This window comes from Castor canadensis, chromosome 5 (genome assembly GCF_047511655.1).
Source record: "Castor canadensis chromosome 5, mCasCan1.hap1v2, whole genome shotgun sequence".
Classification (NCBI taxonomy): domain Eukaryota; kingdom Metazoa; phylum Chordata; class Mammalia; order Rodentia; family Castoridae; genus Castor; species Castor canadensis.
Window position 1 is genome coordinate 73923308 of NC_133390.1, and position 18683 is coordinate 73941990.

The 18683-nt window shown below is 47.0% G+C and overlaps 1 protein-coding gene across 10 annotated transcripts in view; it reads right to left on the bottom strand.

The window, feature by feature from the left end:
• Tnk2 (tyrosine kinase non receptor 2) overlaps nt 1–18384 on the bottom strand; it is a 48571-nt gene extending 30187 nt beyond the window's left edge. The window contains exons 1-3 of one of the 10 annotated variants that reach the window (XM_074073398.1): nt 17328–17659; nt 15895–16007; nt 14864–14983 (exon numbers count right to left, since the gene is read on the bottom strand). In XM_074073398.1, coding sequence (XP_073929499.1) covers nt 14864–14896 — 33 coding nt within the window. In that variant the 5' untranslated portion in view covers nt 14897–14983; nt 15895–16007; nt 17328–17659. Of the gene's footprint in view, nt 1–11; nt 250–345; nt 1453–14863; nt 14984–15894; nt 16008–17327; nt 17660–18171 lie in introns of those variants that run through there. The other 9 variants (XM_074073399.1, XM_020176495.2, XM_074073401.1 and 6 more) reach the window with 9 other exon arrangements.
• Between the last annotated feature and the right edge of the window lie 299 nt (nt 18385–18683).

The window sequence follows — 18683 nt, forward strand, 5'->3', positions numbered from 1 at the left end:
CTTAGATTAACCTTGGCAGCTTCAGGACTCACGCTCCAGACCCACCAATTAAGCCACCGTATTCCACAGGGGGGGGTCCATCTAAGAAGCCACAGACGAGAAGCCTCAGTCCCAACTGGACTTCAGAAGTCTCCAGGCCTAAAACCTTTTTCTCCACCTGCCCCAGCTTCTTCCCAGCTCCAAGAATGCCAGGTGCCATCTGCAGGGCTAGCTAGCACCACTCCCGGCAGGCGCCTCCCTAACCCACTCCTCACGCAGCTGTGGAAGCCACGCCTCCTTCAGCTGCCAGGCGACAGCCTAGCCCGCCCATTGGCCCACCCCCGCCCCACCCCAGCAAACCCTTACCTCTCAGCTGGCCTTGACCTCTCCCTTCCCTTAGGACAGCACAGCGTGCTGGGAGTACAGCAGGCCAGTGTTAATGGGACTGGCTTTAGTGACTTTAGGGGAGTGACTGGAGCCCACACACAGCAGAAGGTGCAACTTTTCAACAAAGATGTGCCTCCTCCAGCCCTGGAGTGAGGCTAGAGCCAGCCAGCGAAGGCTGCAGAGGCTCCTCCTCTCCCTCCAGCCCCGGGCTCCAAGGTGCAACGCACACACCCTCTCATTTTAATGGCATCTAAAGCATCCACTGACTCGCTCCTACTAGGTATTTAGGGCTGAGCTCACGGTGCCCTCCCTGTCTCTGGGCTGGAGCAGAGGAAGGAGAGATGCTGAAATACCCCCTTCCCACTCGGCCTCAAGGCTGACGCAGAGACCCAAAAGGGCTCTGGTCCGTTCTCATTGAGCGTGCGCTCCTTACATAGCCCCTTCTTCATTTTCAAACACTAAGGTAAAGGAGGACTCTGCCAGACAGCAGGTCAAGGACACCTGGTTTTATTCTATGCAGGAGCTCCTTGGCATCTTACTACAGCAACTGCAGAAACTAGTTTTTGCAGCAGCTGAAAGAATCTCAACTCAGTTGGCTGGGCAAAAAAACAAGGGTGAAAATGCCAGGCCTACCCCTTCTTGCTGTGGTTGGAATGAAGGGTCAGATCCAAACCATTCCTCCTTCCAGCTTTCTCTCTGCCTCATCCCCCCAGAAATCCCATCTCCCAAAACCATACTGTTGTGACATGCACAGGACCCAAACTACCTCTGGGATTTGGGAAATTCACCCTACATGTACACACCTCTGGTCTTTACCTGCCCCATTATCTCCCCCCACACCATTAGCTAAAGGGAGCCAGGAGTGACTTAGGGCAGCCTGCCTCTGCTGTCCACTCCCCTCTCCCTAGGCTCTCCAATAGCATTGGTAAAGTGACAAATCCACACTGAGACACGACATGCAATTTCCAGCAAGATTTTTCCAAAACAATCTACTATTTTCTTGGGAATACATGCTAATTCTACCTCCAAGCTGGCCCTTTCCACTTTGTCCTCCCTCCACTCTAAGCCCTGGAAGGGTAACAACATATTGGGGAAGAGAGGAGCGCTTAAAGCTCCTCCCCCAGCCCGAGGAATCCTGCCTCCTCATCAGCCCCACGGGGATCAACTCACCTCTCTGTATGTACGGCTCTAGCTCTGGACAAGATCAGGCTGGTTCCCCTCAGGACCTCATCCCAAAAGGAACCTGATACCTTCAGGTCAGCCTGATCTGACTTCACATTGATCTGAGGAGGAGGCTGGCCAGCATCCAACAAAAAGAAAAGGAGTGATTCAGATACACCATGGCTGTCCACAACCTCTACATCTCCAAGACACAGGGCCCACTCCCTCCCAGGGGAGACTGCCAGCTGAAGTCCTGAAGGCAGCCAAGGCTGAGCTGTGTTTGCCAGTGGTGCTGGGCCCACAAGGTCAAGGCCAGCCCTGAAGCTTCTTTATCCTCCTCCTTAACTGTTGGTATTTCCTAGGACTTTTGACCTCGCCCTTCTTTCTCTGCTCAAAGGATGCTCCACTCCCCATGGGTAACCTCCTCTCCTCCCAGAGCTGCTATTTCCACCCCGTGCTATCTTCATTCCTGAGCTCCTGCAGCTCTTGACTCACATTTCAGACATTTACAAGGCAGCTCCACCAGGAGGCTGCATAGGCACCATAACCTGCATGTCAAGACAGAGCTCATCACCACTCCCTTCAACTCTGCTAACCTTTGCTCCTGTATCTGGCCTACAGACATCACAAGCCAAGTCAGGCCAGAAACCACAAGCATACCCCCAACCATGACTCTTGCTCTTCGCCTAACTCCTCTACCAAGTCCATCACCAATCACTTGCTTCAAACTCCTCAGCACTCCTCCCACCAATACCATCAGGATCAGAAATTAGACAGACCTGGGCTTTAATTTTAGCTCCATCATGTTCTAGTCGGGCATTTGGGCACATCAACCTCTAAGCCTCAATTTCCTCACCTGCAAAATGGGGATAAACAGAATCTTCTTCACAGAGCTATTATGAAAAGTCAATGAGATAATGACTAGCACACTCAGCATAGCACCTGGCACACGCTGGCCTATCATTATCATCTAAGCACAGACTTGAGGTCCCTCCCATTTGTATGCTTCAGTAACTCCTCACTGAGTCAAACCCCTGCTGGCACACAAGGCTCTTGAGGATCTACTTCTTGACTATTTCTCCATCTTCCAACTCTTACCATTCCTTTCAAATGCTCTATGTCCAAGCCAAGTCAAAAGTCAGACCTTCCCTAGACACACCCTGTCCTTTAAATTTAATGTCTCTGAGCTAGTCTTTGTGATAATCCATCTCTCTGCCTACAAAACAAACTCCTACATGCCCTTCAAGACCCTAATCAAGCCAGGCGCCAGTGGCTCATGCCTGTAATCCTAGCTACTCAGGAGGTAGAGATCAGGAGGATTGTGGTTCGAAGCCAGCCTGAGCAAACAGTTTGAGACCCTATCTCAAAAATATCTAATTCAAAAAAGGGATGGTGGAGTGGCTCAAAGTGTAGGCTGAATTCAAACTCTAATATCAAAAAAAAATAAAAAATAAAAATGAAAAAGGCTGAAAGATCGCTCAAGTGGTAAAGTGCCTGCCTAGCAAGCTAAAGGCCCAGAGTTCAAGCCCAGTGCTGCAAAAAACACCCTAATCAAAAAATGCATCTCTTCTATAAATTCTCATTTTCTAGCCCCAAATGGTTGTTTGCACCAAGCTCCATGTTGTTTCATTACAAGGAATTCTTATAAACAGGTGTAGCATAAAAACATACAACAGTACACATGGAAAGCAACCAAAAGTATTTTTTAAATTATCCATCAGGACTAATCCTCACAGGACTGCTACTCCTGTATCCCTGCATTAGTACATAATTCTATTGAAGGAGCCATTTGCAGACACCTCTACTGTGGTTTGTGCATTGCAAAGTAACTAGAACCTGGCAAGGGACCTGGTCAAGAGTCTGCTGAAAAGGACCTCAGCCTTTGTGATGGACAGTGGAGAAAAGTGACCTGCCTCTTCCCATGAGATGCCACTGCATGACTGCCCAGTAGATATCAGGAACAAGCCTGATTGTCCTTGCCCCTCCCATTAGTTCTAATCCAGAGAAGACAGGTCCTTCATAGGAAGAGAGGCTGTCACTCTCATTACAACACTCCTGTCCCAGACCCAGTACTTTGCTGCCACAAAGCCATTTCAGATCCAAGGACAACTCAGGCAGAGGGAGAGGCCAGACCCCACCATCACAAAAGAACCTTCTCATCAGACTACAGAGGAGGGGGACTTGGGACAGGACACCAAAGGGTTAAAGGGATGGAAGTCTGGGTCTGTCAAGCTTTCCAGCCTCACCAACAGGGAGGAGGGAAATGGGAGTGCCTCCGTGGAAAGGCAGGACACAGAAGTGGGAGCCAACACATTGGACACAGAGGCACTCCTACACTTCATCTCCTTCAACTCTAGTGGAGCAGGGAGGACAATTTCAAGAGGAAGGAAAAGGACCTGACTGAACATCAGGGCACAGCCTGCACTGAACTGCCTATGTGTATCAAAATCGACATACTGAAGAGCATGCCAACCGTTCCATCCAGAGACAGGACACTGAGAGCCTTAACATGCTCCTGCCTCCGATCCCCCATACACACAGACCCCAGCAGCATGTGACAATGGACAAATTCCTGATGCTGTCTGGGTCTTGTGCCCATTTACACCCAGTGCCAGGAGTGGGATTCTGAGTTACAGAGAGCTACCTCTCACCCATCATCCTGCTTAGACACTGTCATGACACCAGAGTCCAGGAATGGTTCCAGGGAAGGGAGGATGTAGTCTGGGTTCCAGGAGCCAGCTACTGCCAGAGCTCTTCCAGGGCTGGGCAGAGGCCACCCATCTGGTCACTCTGCCCACTGTCTGCTCAGGACTCACCCCACCCCCACTCCCTAAGCAAGAGCTCAGAGCTGAAGAGGCCTATTGTCAGGGCCTGGAGGTGGGGTGAGGAAAGGAATAATGGTAAGAACCACCAAAGCTGTGCACTATAGAACAAGTACTCTACAACACCACTGCTCATTCCCTTTGGACTATGTCTACACGAAACCCCAGGAACTGGGACCATGTGAGCCAGTGTAGGCTAGCAGGCCCAGCAGAGCTTAGAAGAAGAAATGTCAAGGACTTCTAGATAAACATCTTAAATCCCACTGGATCCCGCCTGCCCATTTGACCAATAATGAATTTGACCATTTGAACTGTGACTGAAAGGGGAAGGGTCTGTCTGGTCCACAGCACAAGGAAGCTGTGGTCAGGAATGGATACCCAGGTGGTGGGGGAAAGCAAATGCTCACTCAGAGTGCTGGTGGATTTTTCACCACAGTGAGGTAGACCTGCCAAAGTTGGGAACTGGTGAAGTTGAGGGGTCCGAAGAGGGAACCATGCCTCATTTGGAGACACAGCATATAGGGACAGAGACAGGAAGAAGCCAATATTGTCAGATCTATCTGGGGTCCTCAGCTGGGATTCCCAGGAGGCACAGCTGCTAAAGGTAGGGACCAAGCCAAACCTGTCACCCTTCCCCATCAATCACTCTCAAATTCCTCCTGTGTGCTCATCCTGTGCTAGGGTATCTGGGGGAACTGAAAGGAAGACAAATCACAGGCTGGGTCCTCATAAAGATACTATGCACAGCTCTTGACTAAGAGCTTCATCTGACTGATTTAAAAATCTCCCTCACTATCCTAGACTACTCCCCCTCTCATTACAGTTGAGGAAACTGAGGCTCTAAAATGACCAGGATGACTCAGGGAATAAAACTGAAGTCAGAATTCAACCCATACACCACTGCACATGAAACTGTTTGGCTTGAGAGTGGGCAGAGCTGAAGTCATATGTCCCACCCTCTCAGGCTTGTTAAATGCACGCGGCATTGGTCACTGATGTTGAATGATTCATGGATTCTGTCAGTGAGTTTAAAGAGGGGGCAGAGGTTCCAGGAAAAGAATGACTGCATGTATGCAGATAATTTTACTCCTTCCTGAAACTGCACCAGAATTACAGTTTAAAGAGGAGTTTTGGTGGTTGTTTTTGTTTTTTTATGAATGGCATAATTTCCTATGGCTGGGGAGAGTAGTAGAGGAGACACCATAAAACAAACTTTGGAAACTGAAAAACAGAGGCCAGTGACAACTGAGAACAGATCTGAGAGAATCACAGGTCCCAAAGTGAGAGGGAATGGCTGACCCTACAAATCTACCCAAGGCCTAGGTACTCAGCCCCAGATCCATTTGGAAGAAGAGGTGACAGGGAGGAAAGGAATGGTAAAAATGCTAGAATACAGACAAGTAGCTAAAATACAGAAATGATAAGACCCCTCACCTAACACCAACACAAGCCACCAGCTGGCCTGCCCCTCCACTACCCAGCAAAGGTCTTTCTACTTCCCTAAAAAGAGAAGTTGAAGGCCTCTGTACAGTGACCCATGAGGCATGGTTGACAACAAGGTGTCACATCCCAGACAAGGAAAGCACACAGCGTAAATGCCAAGATCCCAGTTCCTTTCTCTACCTGCTCTGGGAACCTGAAGCCAACACCCTCTGACAGGAGACAGTGTCTTCTCTGGAGACTCTGACCAGGCTAAGATAGATACAACAAATGGCCCAACCAGGTCACCATACAAAGCTAAGGCAAGAAGACCAATGAGCACTTTGGTCCCTCCCTTCATCAGGAACAGACAACAAATGTCACATTCACAAAAGAACAGGGTTTTTGTTTTGTTTTTTTTTTTAAATTGGAGCAACAATTACAAACAAGACAGCAGACAAAAAAAGTAAACAGCCCCACTCCCAATCCACCTAGCACAGTCTGGCCCACAGCCAGATACTCATAAATATTTGCTACAAGGACAAATGAGGTACAGTTCACTATCTTTCAAGCTTTCATGCACATACAAATCTCAAGTGCTGGTGCCCACCCTACAGATCTGGGGCGGGACTGACAGTCTGCATTTCTAAGTGATGCTGTTGCTGAGGGGCCACAGAACACAGTCCGAAAAACTAAGTCTTCTCCAAGCTCTAGAGTGGAGATTCTCTGCCCTGCTGTGCATTAAAATCGCTGTGAAGCTTGGCTAGTGTCACTGTTTGTCCCGCATCCCCGAGACACTTTGTCTACGTGAGACTCAGACAACCTCTCTTGAAACCTCTTCAGATGAATCCAAAGAGCTGAGAACAGCTCTGGAGAAAGCTTGTCATTGTGTCAATCATTTTGTGGCCAGAACAGTCCATTTTCAGACATCTCCATTGTTGACATGGACAATTTCTTGGAATGACCTTCACATTATGAAAATGATCATCAGTTTAAGGGCCTACTAACTATTCAGATGATAATTCAAAATGCTGCCTAAGCAGCATCTCATTAATGTTGATGGATAAGGAAATCATTATACTAATATCCAAAGAGACTTTCTGTAAGAATTTTTTCCTTAGTACTGAGTCCTACACAGGGCTGGGGATGTAGCTCAGTGGTAGTGCACTTGCCTTGATTCCCACATGTACCTTTTTTTTTTTTTAATTTTTAATTTTTTTTATTATTCATATGTGCATACAATGCTTGGGTCATTTCTCCCCCTTGCCCCCACCCCCTCCCTTACCAACCACTCCGCCCCCTCCCTCTCCCCCCCACCCCCTCGATACCCTGCAGAAACTATTTTGCCCTTATCTCTAATTTTGTTGAAGAGAGAGTATAAGCAATAATAGGAAGGACCAAGGGTTTTTGCTAGTTGAGATAAGGATAGCTATACAGGGAGTTGACTCACACTGATTTCCTGTGCATCCCACATGCACCTTAACCTAAGTTTTTAAAAATGTAGACCTCTAAATTTTAGCAAGTCAAGCCTTCCTTGGAAAAAACTTGGATTAGTGAGATGTGGATTATCTAACAGGATATAATACTATCAACAGCTCACTCATGACACACAAAGAATTTGGAATGACTTTTGTTTTTGTTTGGGTATGAAGTATCTCCCCAAAAGGCTTATATATTAGGTGCCTGGCCCCCAATTGATGGTGCTATGGAGAAGGTGATTGGATCATAAGGGTTCTGACCTAATCAATGGATTAACTCTTTGGTAGAGTCATAACTTGGTGGCTCTGTGAAGTGATGGAAACTGGAAGGAGGGCCCACTTGTCATGGGGACATGCTTTTGAAGAGTGTATTTTGTCCCTGGCCCCTTCTGTCTCTCTGTTTCCTGGTCACCACAAGGTAAACAGCTTCTACCAGGATATTTCATTCTTTTTTTTTTTTTTTTTTTTGGTGTTCCTGGGTTTATTGAAAATATTACAGCACAGCAGAAAGATTTTGGGGGGGGGGTACTGGGGCTTGAACTCAGGGCCTTCACCTTATGCCACTCCACCAGCCCCTTTTGTGATGAATATTTTTGAGATAGGGTCTCTCGAACTATTTGCCCAGGTTGGCTTCGAACTGAGAGCCTCCTGATCCCTGCCCTCCTGGGTAGCCAGGATTACAGCCATGAGCCACCAGTGCCCAGCCACAGCAGAAAAGATTTAAAGGGCTGCACATGGTATTTTAAAATTCATCCCAACTGTAGGGTGAGTGACCTGCAGGTTGGAGAGACTGCTAAAGTCCAAAAGCTTCAGCATTTCTTTAGTGTCAACTTCAACAATCTCCTGATCCAGGGCTGAGACATCCGGAACATAATTATCACTCCTTTCTCTCTCTGACTCTGGAGTCACTTCATGAGATGTGTGACACAGCCAGCGACCTTATTGTGGAGCTTCTGGCTAGGGATGACAGTGAGCTCCTCATACACATGCCTAATGGTGTGGAAGTTGCTGCCCAAGCACATGTAGTACTTCTTGATGCTGACCTGGTTCACCATCATCACAGTTTCCACCATGATATTTCTGCCTCACCACAGGCCCCAAAGCAATGAAACCAGCCAACAATCGACTGAAACCCCTAAAACCATGAGCCAAAACAAATCTTTCCTCCCTTGAATTGATTTTCTCAGGTATTTTGTCACAACAATGAAAAATAAAACAAATGTGAACTCTGGAGCCTAAAACGCAATGTAGTATGTCTTCAAGTTGCTGAGGGACAGCAATGTCTAACCTAGGTCTCTATATTCATGTGACCATTAAGTCGAGGAGCTGGAGTTAAAAGCTGGGAGATGGGTGGTTAGAATTCACAGAAGAGAGTATCAGAGCAGAGAGAGCCACAGAGATCTGGGGGAGGTCCTATGGAGGGTCAGGTGAGCAGGTACCATATGAGTAGAAAGAATTAGGACAGTGCCTGGCCCTCACCAGGGTAGGAACAGTATGTACCCATCAGCCAGACTGGAAACAGCAGGTACTGAGAAGAACACACAGAAGGGTCTTGCCTCAGCAATGGGGAATTATTAGCACTAAACTGCACATAGCTGATCCCACCTAACAAATCTTAAAAACACGACCCAAAAGGATCAAGCTTTCTAAGCCTCTTTACTGCATTCCAGAACAAAAGCCAAAAATACTTACAGAAATTCAAAACCATGCAGCGAATAGTAAGGTAAAATTCACATTGTTCACAACCAACCAGAAAATCACCAGGCATATGGTGACTCACACCTGTAATCCCAGATATTTGGGAGGTAGAGAACAGGAGAATCATGGTTCAAAGCCATCCCTGGCAAAAAGTGACAGAGACTCCATCTCAACCAATAAAACTGGACATGGTAGCATGCATCTGTCATTCCAGCTACTCAGGAGGCTTAACTAGGATCATGATCCATGCTGGGCAAAAAATTAGTGAGACTCCATCTCAACTAACAAGCAAGGAGTAGTGGTTCATTACTGTAATTCTAGCTATGAGGGAGGTATAGGTAGGAAGAGCCAGGTCAGAGGCCAGCCCTGGACAAAACCTGAAAGACCCTATGTGAAAAGTTAAGTAAAGCAAGAAAGGCCTGGGGGTGTGGCTCAAGTGAGTGCCTGCCTGGAAAGGCAAGGCTCTTAGTACAAAAACCCCAGTCCTCCCTCCAACCATCCCCCCCAAAAAAACTGAAGCATGCAAAAAAGCAGGAAACTGACTCATAACAAGAAAAGGAAGTTATCAATCACAACCAACCCAGAACTTACTAGATGTTACAATTAGTAGACATGGGCTCTGTGGCAGAACATTTGCCTAGCATGTGCCAGGCCCTGGATTTCATTAAAACAGTTAAAACTATATTCTATATGTTCAAAAACTAAGACAAAGATGCTTTTTAAAGATTCAAATTAAATTCTAAAAAACTACAATGTGTGAGATAAAAAATACCCTGGACACAATTAAAATCAGATTAGACAATACACAAGAAAATCTAGGTAAATCTGAAGATACTATGATAGAAACAATCCAAGCTGGAGGAGTGGCTCAAGTGGCAGAGCATCTGCCCAGCAAGCATGGAGCTCTGAGTTCAAACCTTAATACTGAGAGAGAGAGAGAGAAAAGGTAAAAAAAAAAAAGGAATGAAGAATCAGTGAACACTGTAACAACTTCTAGCCTCTAATCATGGAGCTTCTAAGAAGAGGGTAGATAGCTAGGAATTGAAGAATAGCTAAAAATTTTTCCAAACTTGACCAAAATTATAAGCCCACAGATCCAAGGAGCTCAATGAGCCCCAACACAAAAAAACACAACAACTACACCAAGCACATCATAATCAAACTGCTTAAAATCAGTATAAAGACAACAACCTAAAAAGTAGCAACACAGGGGAGGAGAGAGAGTATGCAGTGTACAGAGGAGCAAACACAAGGAAGCAAATCCTTGCAGAAGCCGCAAAAGTGAGAAGACAACAGTACATAAAGTACTGAAAGAAACCGACCCTGAATTCTATTCCCAGCTAGCCTGAGTACACAGAAAACCCCGTTTCAACAAAACAAAAATAAATAAATAAATAATAAAGGCAAAATAACCCTTTTAGCCATACAAAAGCTGAAAGAATTCATCACAAGCAGATCCAAACTACAAGAGATGTTAAAGAAAGACCTTTGGGCAGAAAAAAAAAAAAAAAAACAGTAGCACATAAAAACATGGATCTCTGCAAAGAAATAAACAGCACTGGAAATTGTAACTGTGTGAGTAAATATTTAGGATATTTTTTATTATTCAAGTCACTTTCAAAGGTACACTGCTTAAACAAAAATAATAATAATATAGTGTGAGGCTTATTTAAAAAATCCTTACCAAATACAATCCAACCATATACACATATGCATGAGCACAGTAAAATATATCATAATCAAGTGGGGTTTGTCCCAGGAATGTGAAGTTGTGTCTACATTTTAAAATCAATCAATATAAATCACCATATTAACAAACAAAAAGAGAAAAATCCAATAATCACTTTGAAAGATACAGAAAATGCATTTGACAAAATCTTATACCCAATTCTGACTAAACTCTAGCAAAGTAGAAATAGAAAGCTTTCTCAACCTGAAAAATTTCATGTATGTATAAAAAAACATACAACTAAAGCCAGGTGCCAGTGGCTCACATCTGTAAGCCTAGCTATTCAGGAGGCAGAGATCAGAAGGACCATGGTTCAAAGTCAACCCAGGTAAACAGTTCCCAAGACCCTATCTTGAAAAAATTCAACACAATATAGGGCTGGCAGAGTGGCTCATGTGGTAAAGCGCCTGTGTAACAAGCTGGAGCCCTTGAGTTCAAATTCCAGTATTATCAAAAGAAAAAAAAAAATCGCTGTAACTAACTTCATGCTTAATGGTAAAAGACTAAATGCTTTTCCCCGGAAATGCCAAGTTGAAAGCAATCATGAACTACGTATTGTGACCATGACTCCAAAATCAAAAATGGGGCTGAGAATGTAACTCGGTGGTGGAGTGCTTGCTTAACACACTAATGGCCCTGAATTTGATTCCCAGCACCACAAAAAATTAATAGCAATAAGAAGAAGAATAAGAAGAAGAAGATACCATCTTATAGCAGTATTACTGACAAAAACTAAAAGACGGAAGCAACCCAATGGTTGGTGAATCAATGAATAGATAAAGAAAATATTGTATATTCATAGAATAGAATTATTGAAACTTGCCAGACACCTGTAATCCTAGCTATTCAGGAGACAGAGTTCAGGAGGCTCTTGGTTTGAAGCAGCCAGATAGTTCAAGAGACCCTCTATGGAAAAAAACCCATCACAAAAAAGGGCTGATGGGGTGACTCAAGGTGTAAGCCCTGAGTTCAAATCCCAGAACAGCAAAAAATAAAAATAAAAATAAAAAGAGCACTGGGGGATGTAGCTCAGTGGTTGAATGTTTGCCTAGCATGAGGCTCTGAGTTTGATCCTTGGTATCACAAAAAAAAAAAAAGCAAATATGGGATCTAGGGCTAGGGCTGGTAGAGTGGCTCAAATAGAAGAGTGCCTGCCTAGCGAGCATGAGGCCCTGAGTTCAAACCCCAAAACCGCCAAAAAAAAAAAAACGACAAATACTGTGATTTACTCCTGTGGAGTAGTAGGCAAAGTCATAAAGACAGGAAGCAGAATGTGGTTACCAGGGCTGAAGGAGGGGGGAATGAGGAGTTATCATTTAGGAGGTAGTTTCAGTTCTGCAAGATGAGAAAGTTCTGGAGATGGACGGTGGTGATGGTTGTACAATATTAGAAATGGATTTAGCCTGGTCCAGTGGCTCATGCCTATAATTCTAGCTACTTGGGAGGTTGAGATCAGGAGGAACAAGGTTTAGGCCAGCCCAAGGAAATAGTTCTTGAGACTCCATCTCCAAAATAACCACAGCAATATGGACTGGAGGTGCAGCTCAAGTCATAGAGTTCAAGCCCCAGTCCCACCAAAAAAATAAATAAAAAAGAAATGTATGTAATGCCATTGAACTGCACACTTTAAAATGGTTAAATCAGGGGCTAGTGGAGTGACCCAAGTAGTAGAGTACCTGCCTAGCAAGAATGAGGTCCTGAGTTTAAACCCCAGTGTCATAAAAAAAAAAAAAAGTACTGCCAAAAAAAAAAGGTTAAAATGATAACTTTTATATTATACATTTTTCACAATTAGAATAGTTTTAAAAGATTAAAAATGCAGGGAAAAAAAACAATATAGAGGCTGGAAGAGTGGCTCAAATGGTAGAGCACCTGCCTAGCAAGCATGAGGTCCTGAGTTCAATCTCCATCACCCCGCAAAAAAAACAAATACAGTGTACATCAGCATCAAAAATAATATCTAAAGATATGCCTGACAAAAAATGGAAGACTTACACACTGAAAACTACAAAACAATGCTGAGTGAAATTAAAGAAAATGTAAATAAATGTAAAGAAACCTGTTGTTCACGCGTCAGAGGTCCAATGCTGCTGTCAATTCTCTCTAGATTGAGCACAATTCCAATCAAAATACTAGCAAGCTTTTTTGTAGAAATAGACAAACTAATTCTAAAATGTATATGGAAGTACAAAGAACCTACAGTAGGTAAACAAATTTTGAAAAGGAAGCTGAACATCGCTGTCTCACACCTATAATCCTAATTACTTGGGAGACTGAGATTGGGAGGGTCAAGCCCAACCCAGAAAATAGTTCTGAGACCCCCCCCATTTCTAAAATAACCAGAGCAAAATGGCCTGGAGGTATGGTTCAAGCAGTAGAGTTCCTCCTTTGTAAGCATGAAGCCCTAGTTCAAACCCCAGGCACACTAAAAAAAAAGAAAAGAAAGTTTTGAAAAGGAAAAACAAAGCTTGAGATCTTACCCTAATTTCAAGACTTCCTACAAATGCAGAGTAATTCAGATAGTGTGATTTGGGAATATAGACAAATAGATCAATGGAACAAAAGAATCCAAAATTAGGCCCACACATAAAACTGCTTTTTGACAGATTCAAAGACATTTGAATAGAGACAAGCCTTTTCAACAAATGGTGCTGGAACAATTAAAGTTCCGTGAGCAAAAAGAACTGCATCGGATTCATACCTTATGTCACATACAAAAATTAACACAAAATGACTCAGACTCATAAATGCAAAACTCAAAACTGTAAAACTACTACAAGAAAAGAGAAGAAAAAATGCTATGAGTCTGGATTAGGCAACGATTTATCAGACAGGACAATGAAAGCACAATCCGTAATCGAACTAACTGGTAAATAAGGTTTTTAAAATCTAAAACTTGTCTTCAAAAAGATACCATTAAGAGTGGGCACAGAGGCTCAAGCCTCTAATCCCAGCTAGTTGGGAAGCAGAGATTAAAAGGAGCTTGGTTCAAGGTCAACCCAGGCAAAAAGATTGACACCCTACCTCAATCAGTAAAATATGGCCTTGGTGGCATGCACCTGTTATCCCATCTACAGTGGGAAACAGTAATAAGATTACAGTCCATGCTGGGAGGGAGGGGGATATCTTATCTCCAAAATATCCAGATCAAAAAGGGCTTAGGATGGCTCAAGTAGAAGAGTGCCTGTCTAGCAAGCATAAGGCCCTGAGTTCAACCCCAGCACAACCAAAACAACAACAAAAAGACACCATTAAGAAAATTAAAACACAAATCACAAAATGGGAGAAAAGATTTGTAAATCATATATCTGATAAAGGGCTTATATCCAAAATATGTAAAGAATTCTTCAAAACTCAAGATGAAAAAAACCCATATAATTAGAAATGGGTAAACAATAGAAACAGTTATATCACCAAAGATGTACAGATGGCAAACGAGCACGTGAAAAGATACATGTTCAGCAACATAAGTCATCAGGGAATACAAGTTAAGACCAGTCAACTACAACTGTAGATAAAGAATTAAAGAGACTACCACGCAAAGTGGTGGTAGTATGTAAAATTGTTCCACCACTTTGGAAAACTATCTGGCAGTTTTTCTTTCTTCTTTTAAGCTGGGGGTCTCCCTATGTTGCTGAAGTTGGCTTCTAGCTCCTGGACTCAATTTTTTTTTTTTTCCCCAGTACTGAGGTTTGAACTCAGGGCCTCATGCTTGCTAGGCAGGTGCTCTACCACCTGAACCATATCCCCAGTCCTTTCTGCTTTAGTTACTTTTCCAGTAAAGTCTTGTGTTTCTCCCCCCTCCTTCCTTTTGCCCCCACAGCTGGTATGACGGGCGTGTGTAACCATGCCCAGCTTACTGGCTTAGAGGGGTCTTGCTAACTTTTTACCCGGGATGGTCTCAAACCATGATGCTCCTCATCTCCACCTCCTGAGTAGCTGGGATTACAGGCATGAGGCACTGTACCCAGCTATGTTTTTTTTTTTTCAATACTGAGTATTTCCTCATTTAAAAAAAATTTAAATTAATCTGGCTCATAAAAATATAAAAGTTGTCTGGAAATCTTGTATATTTTTCCCCCAGTACTGAGGACTGAACTCAGGGCCCTCCTGAGCCACATCCCCAGTCCTTTTGCTTTTGGTTTGTTTCTCAGATAAGGGTCTCCAGCCTTGGGCCTTGATCCTCCTACCTCTGCCTCCTGAGTATCTGGAATCACAGGCATGTACCACCAGGCAGGGCTTTGGAAGTTTCTTAAAAGTAAAATGTTCACTTTCCATATAATCCAACCATTTCAGTCCTAAGAATTTACCTGAGAGACATAAAAGCATACATTTAAACAAAGACTAACACAAATGGTCATGGCAGCTTTTTTGTAATACCAAAAACTGAAAACATAAAGACTATGGCATATGCATGAAAGAGACTACTCAGCAACAACATGGATAACCACACTGAGTGAAAGAAGCCAGACCAAAAAACCAGGGTGCAAGTTATTTGGTTTCCATTTATACTGCAAACTCAGGTAAAGTGAGAGAAAGCAGAGCAGTCAGTTACCTGGGGAATAGGTACAGCAGAGAAGGGAAAGGAATTCTCAGAAGCCTAAGAAAACTTTTGAGGACTTGAGAAGACAGAGTATGTTCACTAACTTAATTGTGGTGATTTCACAGGTATGTACACATGTTAAAACTTACTAAGTTAAGTCGGGTGCAGGTGGCTCATGCCTGTAATTCTAGCTACTCAGGAGGCAGAGATCAGGAGGATTATGATTTGAAGCCGGCCTGGGCAAACAGCTTGAGAGCCTGTCTTGAAAAACACCACCACAAAAAAGGGCTGGTGGAGTGGCTCAAGAGGTAGTGTGCCTGCTTAGCAAACACGAGGCCCTAAACTCAAACCCCAGTACCTCCAACATAAAACAAAACAAAAAGCCTTATTAAGCTGTAGGTTTTAAGCATTTTCAGTTTACCTGTCATTACACCTTACCAAAGCTTACTAAATACAGAAACAAAAAATACTTCATCTTCCAAAATAAGCATGGGGCAGGAAAATAACCTTGGACTTAGGGGCCAGATGAAAAGGTTTGGAGCACTGATCCTGGGGGTCAGGGCTTCTGGAGAGGCAGGAAGCAGGCTGACAGGAAGGCTCTGCCTCTCAGCACTCAGGACACTGTAGGAAAGCCAGGGCCCACTGCACAATAAAGAAGCTGAAGCCTAAGGACATTACCTTGTCCAAGGAGGTGACACAACTAGGAAGTAGTACCACCAGGTCAAAGTAGATCTTCCTAATCCAAAGCCATTCTCCTTCTCTTCGTCTACCACAAACCCAAAAAGGACCACCTAAAATTAAGTGGGGAAAAATCTATATTTGTGTTGTATATGTGCTTAGAACAGACAATACTTTCCACGGAAGCCAGAGTGCCAATGGACTCTGGTCATTCCAGAAGAGCCAGGCACTACGGACACAGCAGTTGCTCTTCCAGTGCATGAGTGTTTGGGAGGCAGTGTGACACGGGATGAAGCTGACATACAGGTTTGGGTTTGCCTGAGGAGAAAGCTAACCTGCTTCTCAGCAGTCCCAGCCACCTCACTGAGATGCCTGCTGCCAATGACCCCCACTACTTCCTCTGCCCCAACAGAAGAGCCCTATCTCACCCAGTTTGGTTCAGGACAGGGGAATTGGGGTCACTGCACAGCTACACAGTGCAGTGCACTGGGGCAGAGACAGGTCCAAGCTAAGGCCATGAGACACAGCACCTCTGTATCCATTCCCACCAGACAGCTAGAGAAGCAAGACCCCTGACAGTACCAGGTAGGAGGTGAACAATTCTAAAGGATAAAGCCTACGAACTATCAACCAAGCCCCTGGACATATTCAGGAATGAGCAGTCCTGGCACTAGGCCAGAAGAGTAAACAAGAAGCAATCTATAGCCCCTGGCCCTGGCCCCTGTAAAGCCCCCCTTCTATGCTGGGGCAGGAGCAGACCAGGGCTGGTGCACAGCCCATAGTAGCACAGCTGCCCATCTACCAACCTCTACTGGGCAGGGCAGAGGCCTGAACCACAAAGGCAGTTCAGCAGCGTAGTATGGGGTTCCAAGGTTGCACTCAGAGACAGAAGGCCTCACCAGTTGCTTTCTGTTCTGCCCATCCTTGGCTCTGGGCCCTCGGTATAAATCAACAGTGACAAAACCACGTGGCAGGAGGTCAGACTCCTGCTCAAGCCATGGCTGTCACATTCATTTCAGCTCGCATGACCAACGGGGTTATAAGATAAGGCTGAGATACTGCAACTCTGCCTTCTTCCCTTCTCTGGAGGAATGAGGCAACCTGTGCTGATTGTAACATGCCAGCTGTTGCATGGAAGCACCCGGTCTCTACCGACAGACAGGAGGAGGGGTGACTACTTTGCTGCAACTTCAGCCCTAGGGCTGCCCCTCTTCCCTCTGCACAGCCCTGGCAGCCACCCAGACGGTCTCACTCCAGTCTAGACTTGAAGGAGACTAATACTCCATCACTCCAGCTGCTACATTCAGTACTGCGGGGAGGAGCCCTGTACCCGAGCTTGGTCAACTTGAGAGCACAAGGGCTGTTCGGAGCCCCCCTCTCCCGTGCTTCCAGACACATCAACTCCACCTGAGAATAAAAACGGGCTTCCTTACCTGCCTTTCAGCTCCGATGCTGCCCAGACCGAGGTGGCAGAAGAGGATCCCGCAGGCCACTGCTTGCCCTCGGGCAGTGGCTTTCACGGCTCTCAGCGCCTTCTGTTCCTCACACCCGGAGCCCCTACATCCTGCGCTATCTCTGTCCAGGAGGGATCCTGGGGCCGGGCAGGCGGCCTGAGCGTCACCACCTCCGCCTCCGTCTGCGCCGGAGGGTCCTACGCCTCTCGGGGGGGCCCCCTGCCCCTTGCGACCCCTTCTCGGTCAGGTACGTTTCCTGGACAGGTCGCACCACCTGTCCCTCCTGCACTCCGGGCAGCCAATTTGCTTCCTGCACCCCCAGGCGCCCCTCCCCCTCAGGCCCCTGGGGCCCCACGGGCCGAGCCCTCCCCACCACCTTGAGTCCGTCTCGGCGCTCGGGGGACACTCCCAGGACCACCGCCTCCCTCCCGAGGTGCCCGCAGCTCTCCCAACTCCGCTCCCCCAAACTTTCAAGTCCCTCTCCGACCTCGCAGGAGCCGTCCCCGAACTCGGGCAGCTGCTCGGGATGCTGCAGCAACCTGCGTGGACTCCCCTCCCCCTGCTCCTGCACCCCGGCGCGGGCCTCGCCCCGCTCCTGCACTGCGGGGCTGCCTCCCCCCTTCTCCTGGTGCTGCTTGCGGGGCCCCAACCCCTCCTCCTGCGCCACAGGCCAGCCGGCCAAGCCCGTCCACCTCGGCGGTTGCCCCCAGTCCGCGCCGTCCGGCGGCCCCCACACCACTCCCAGGCTGGCCTCGTGGCCGCGGCCGCCCCGCTCCTGCACCCCCGGACCCACCCCTCCCTCCTCCTGCACGGCCGGACCCACCCCGCCCTGCTCCTCCACGCCGAGCTTCAGCCCGCGGAGCTGCTGCGGGCCCCAGCTGAGCACCCCGACGCGCTGCGGCTGCTGCTCCGGCAGCGCGGGGCTCAGCCCGCCGCGCTCCTCCTGCACTCCCCGCCGCCGGCCGCCCGCGCTCACAGCCCAGCGCACTCGCCTGCCCCCCAGAGGCCGCGCGCTCCCGCCCCTCCAGATGGTGCTGCCTGCCTCGCCCGCTCACGCCGCCCCCCGCCCGGCGCCTTCCGCCGCGGCCCCGGCCCCCAGGCTCAGGCTCCTCAGCTGCCTCCGCGTCCAGAGCCCGCCCTCGCCTCCGAGCGTCGACGTCGGCCGCCCGGCGCTGCGCTGCGCTGCGCCGCGCAGGCCCCCGCAGGTGCTGCGGCCCCGCGCGCCGGCCGCCAGCCCGCGAGCGCCCACCCTCCCACCAGGTGCCGGAGCCCGCGCGCGCCTGCGCCGCCCCGGGGGGCGGGGCCCAGTGGACCCGTCCCGCCCTCTTAAAGGGC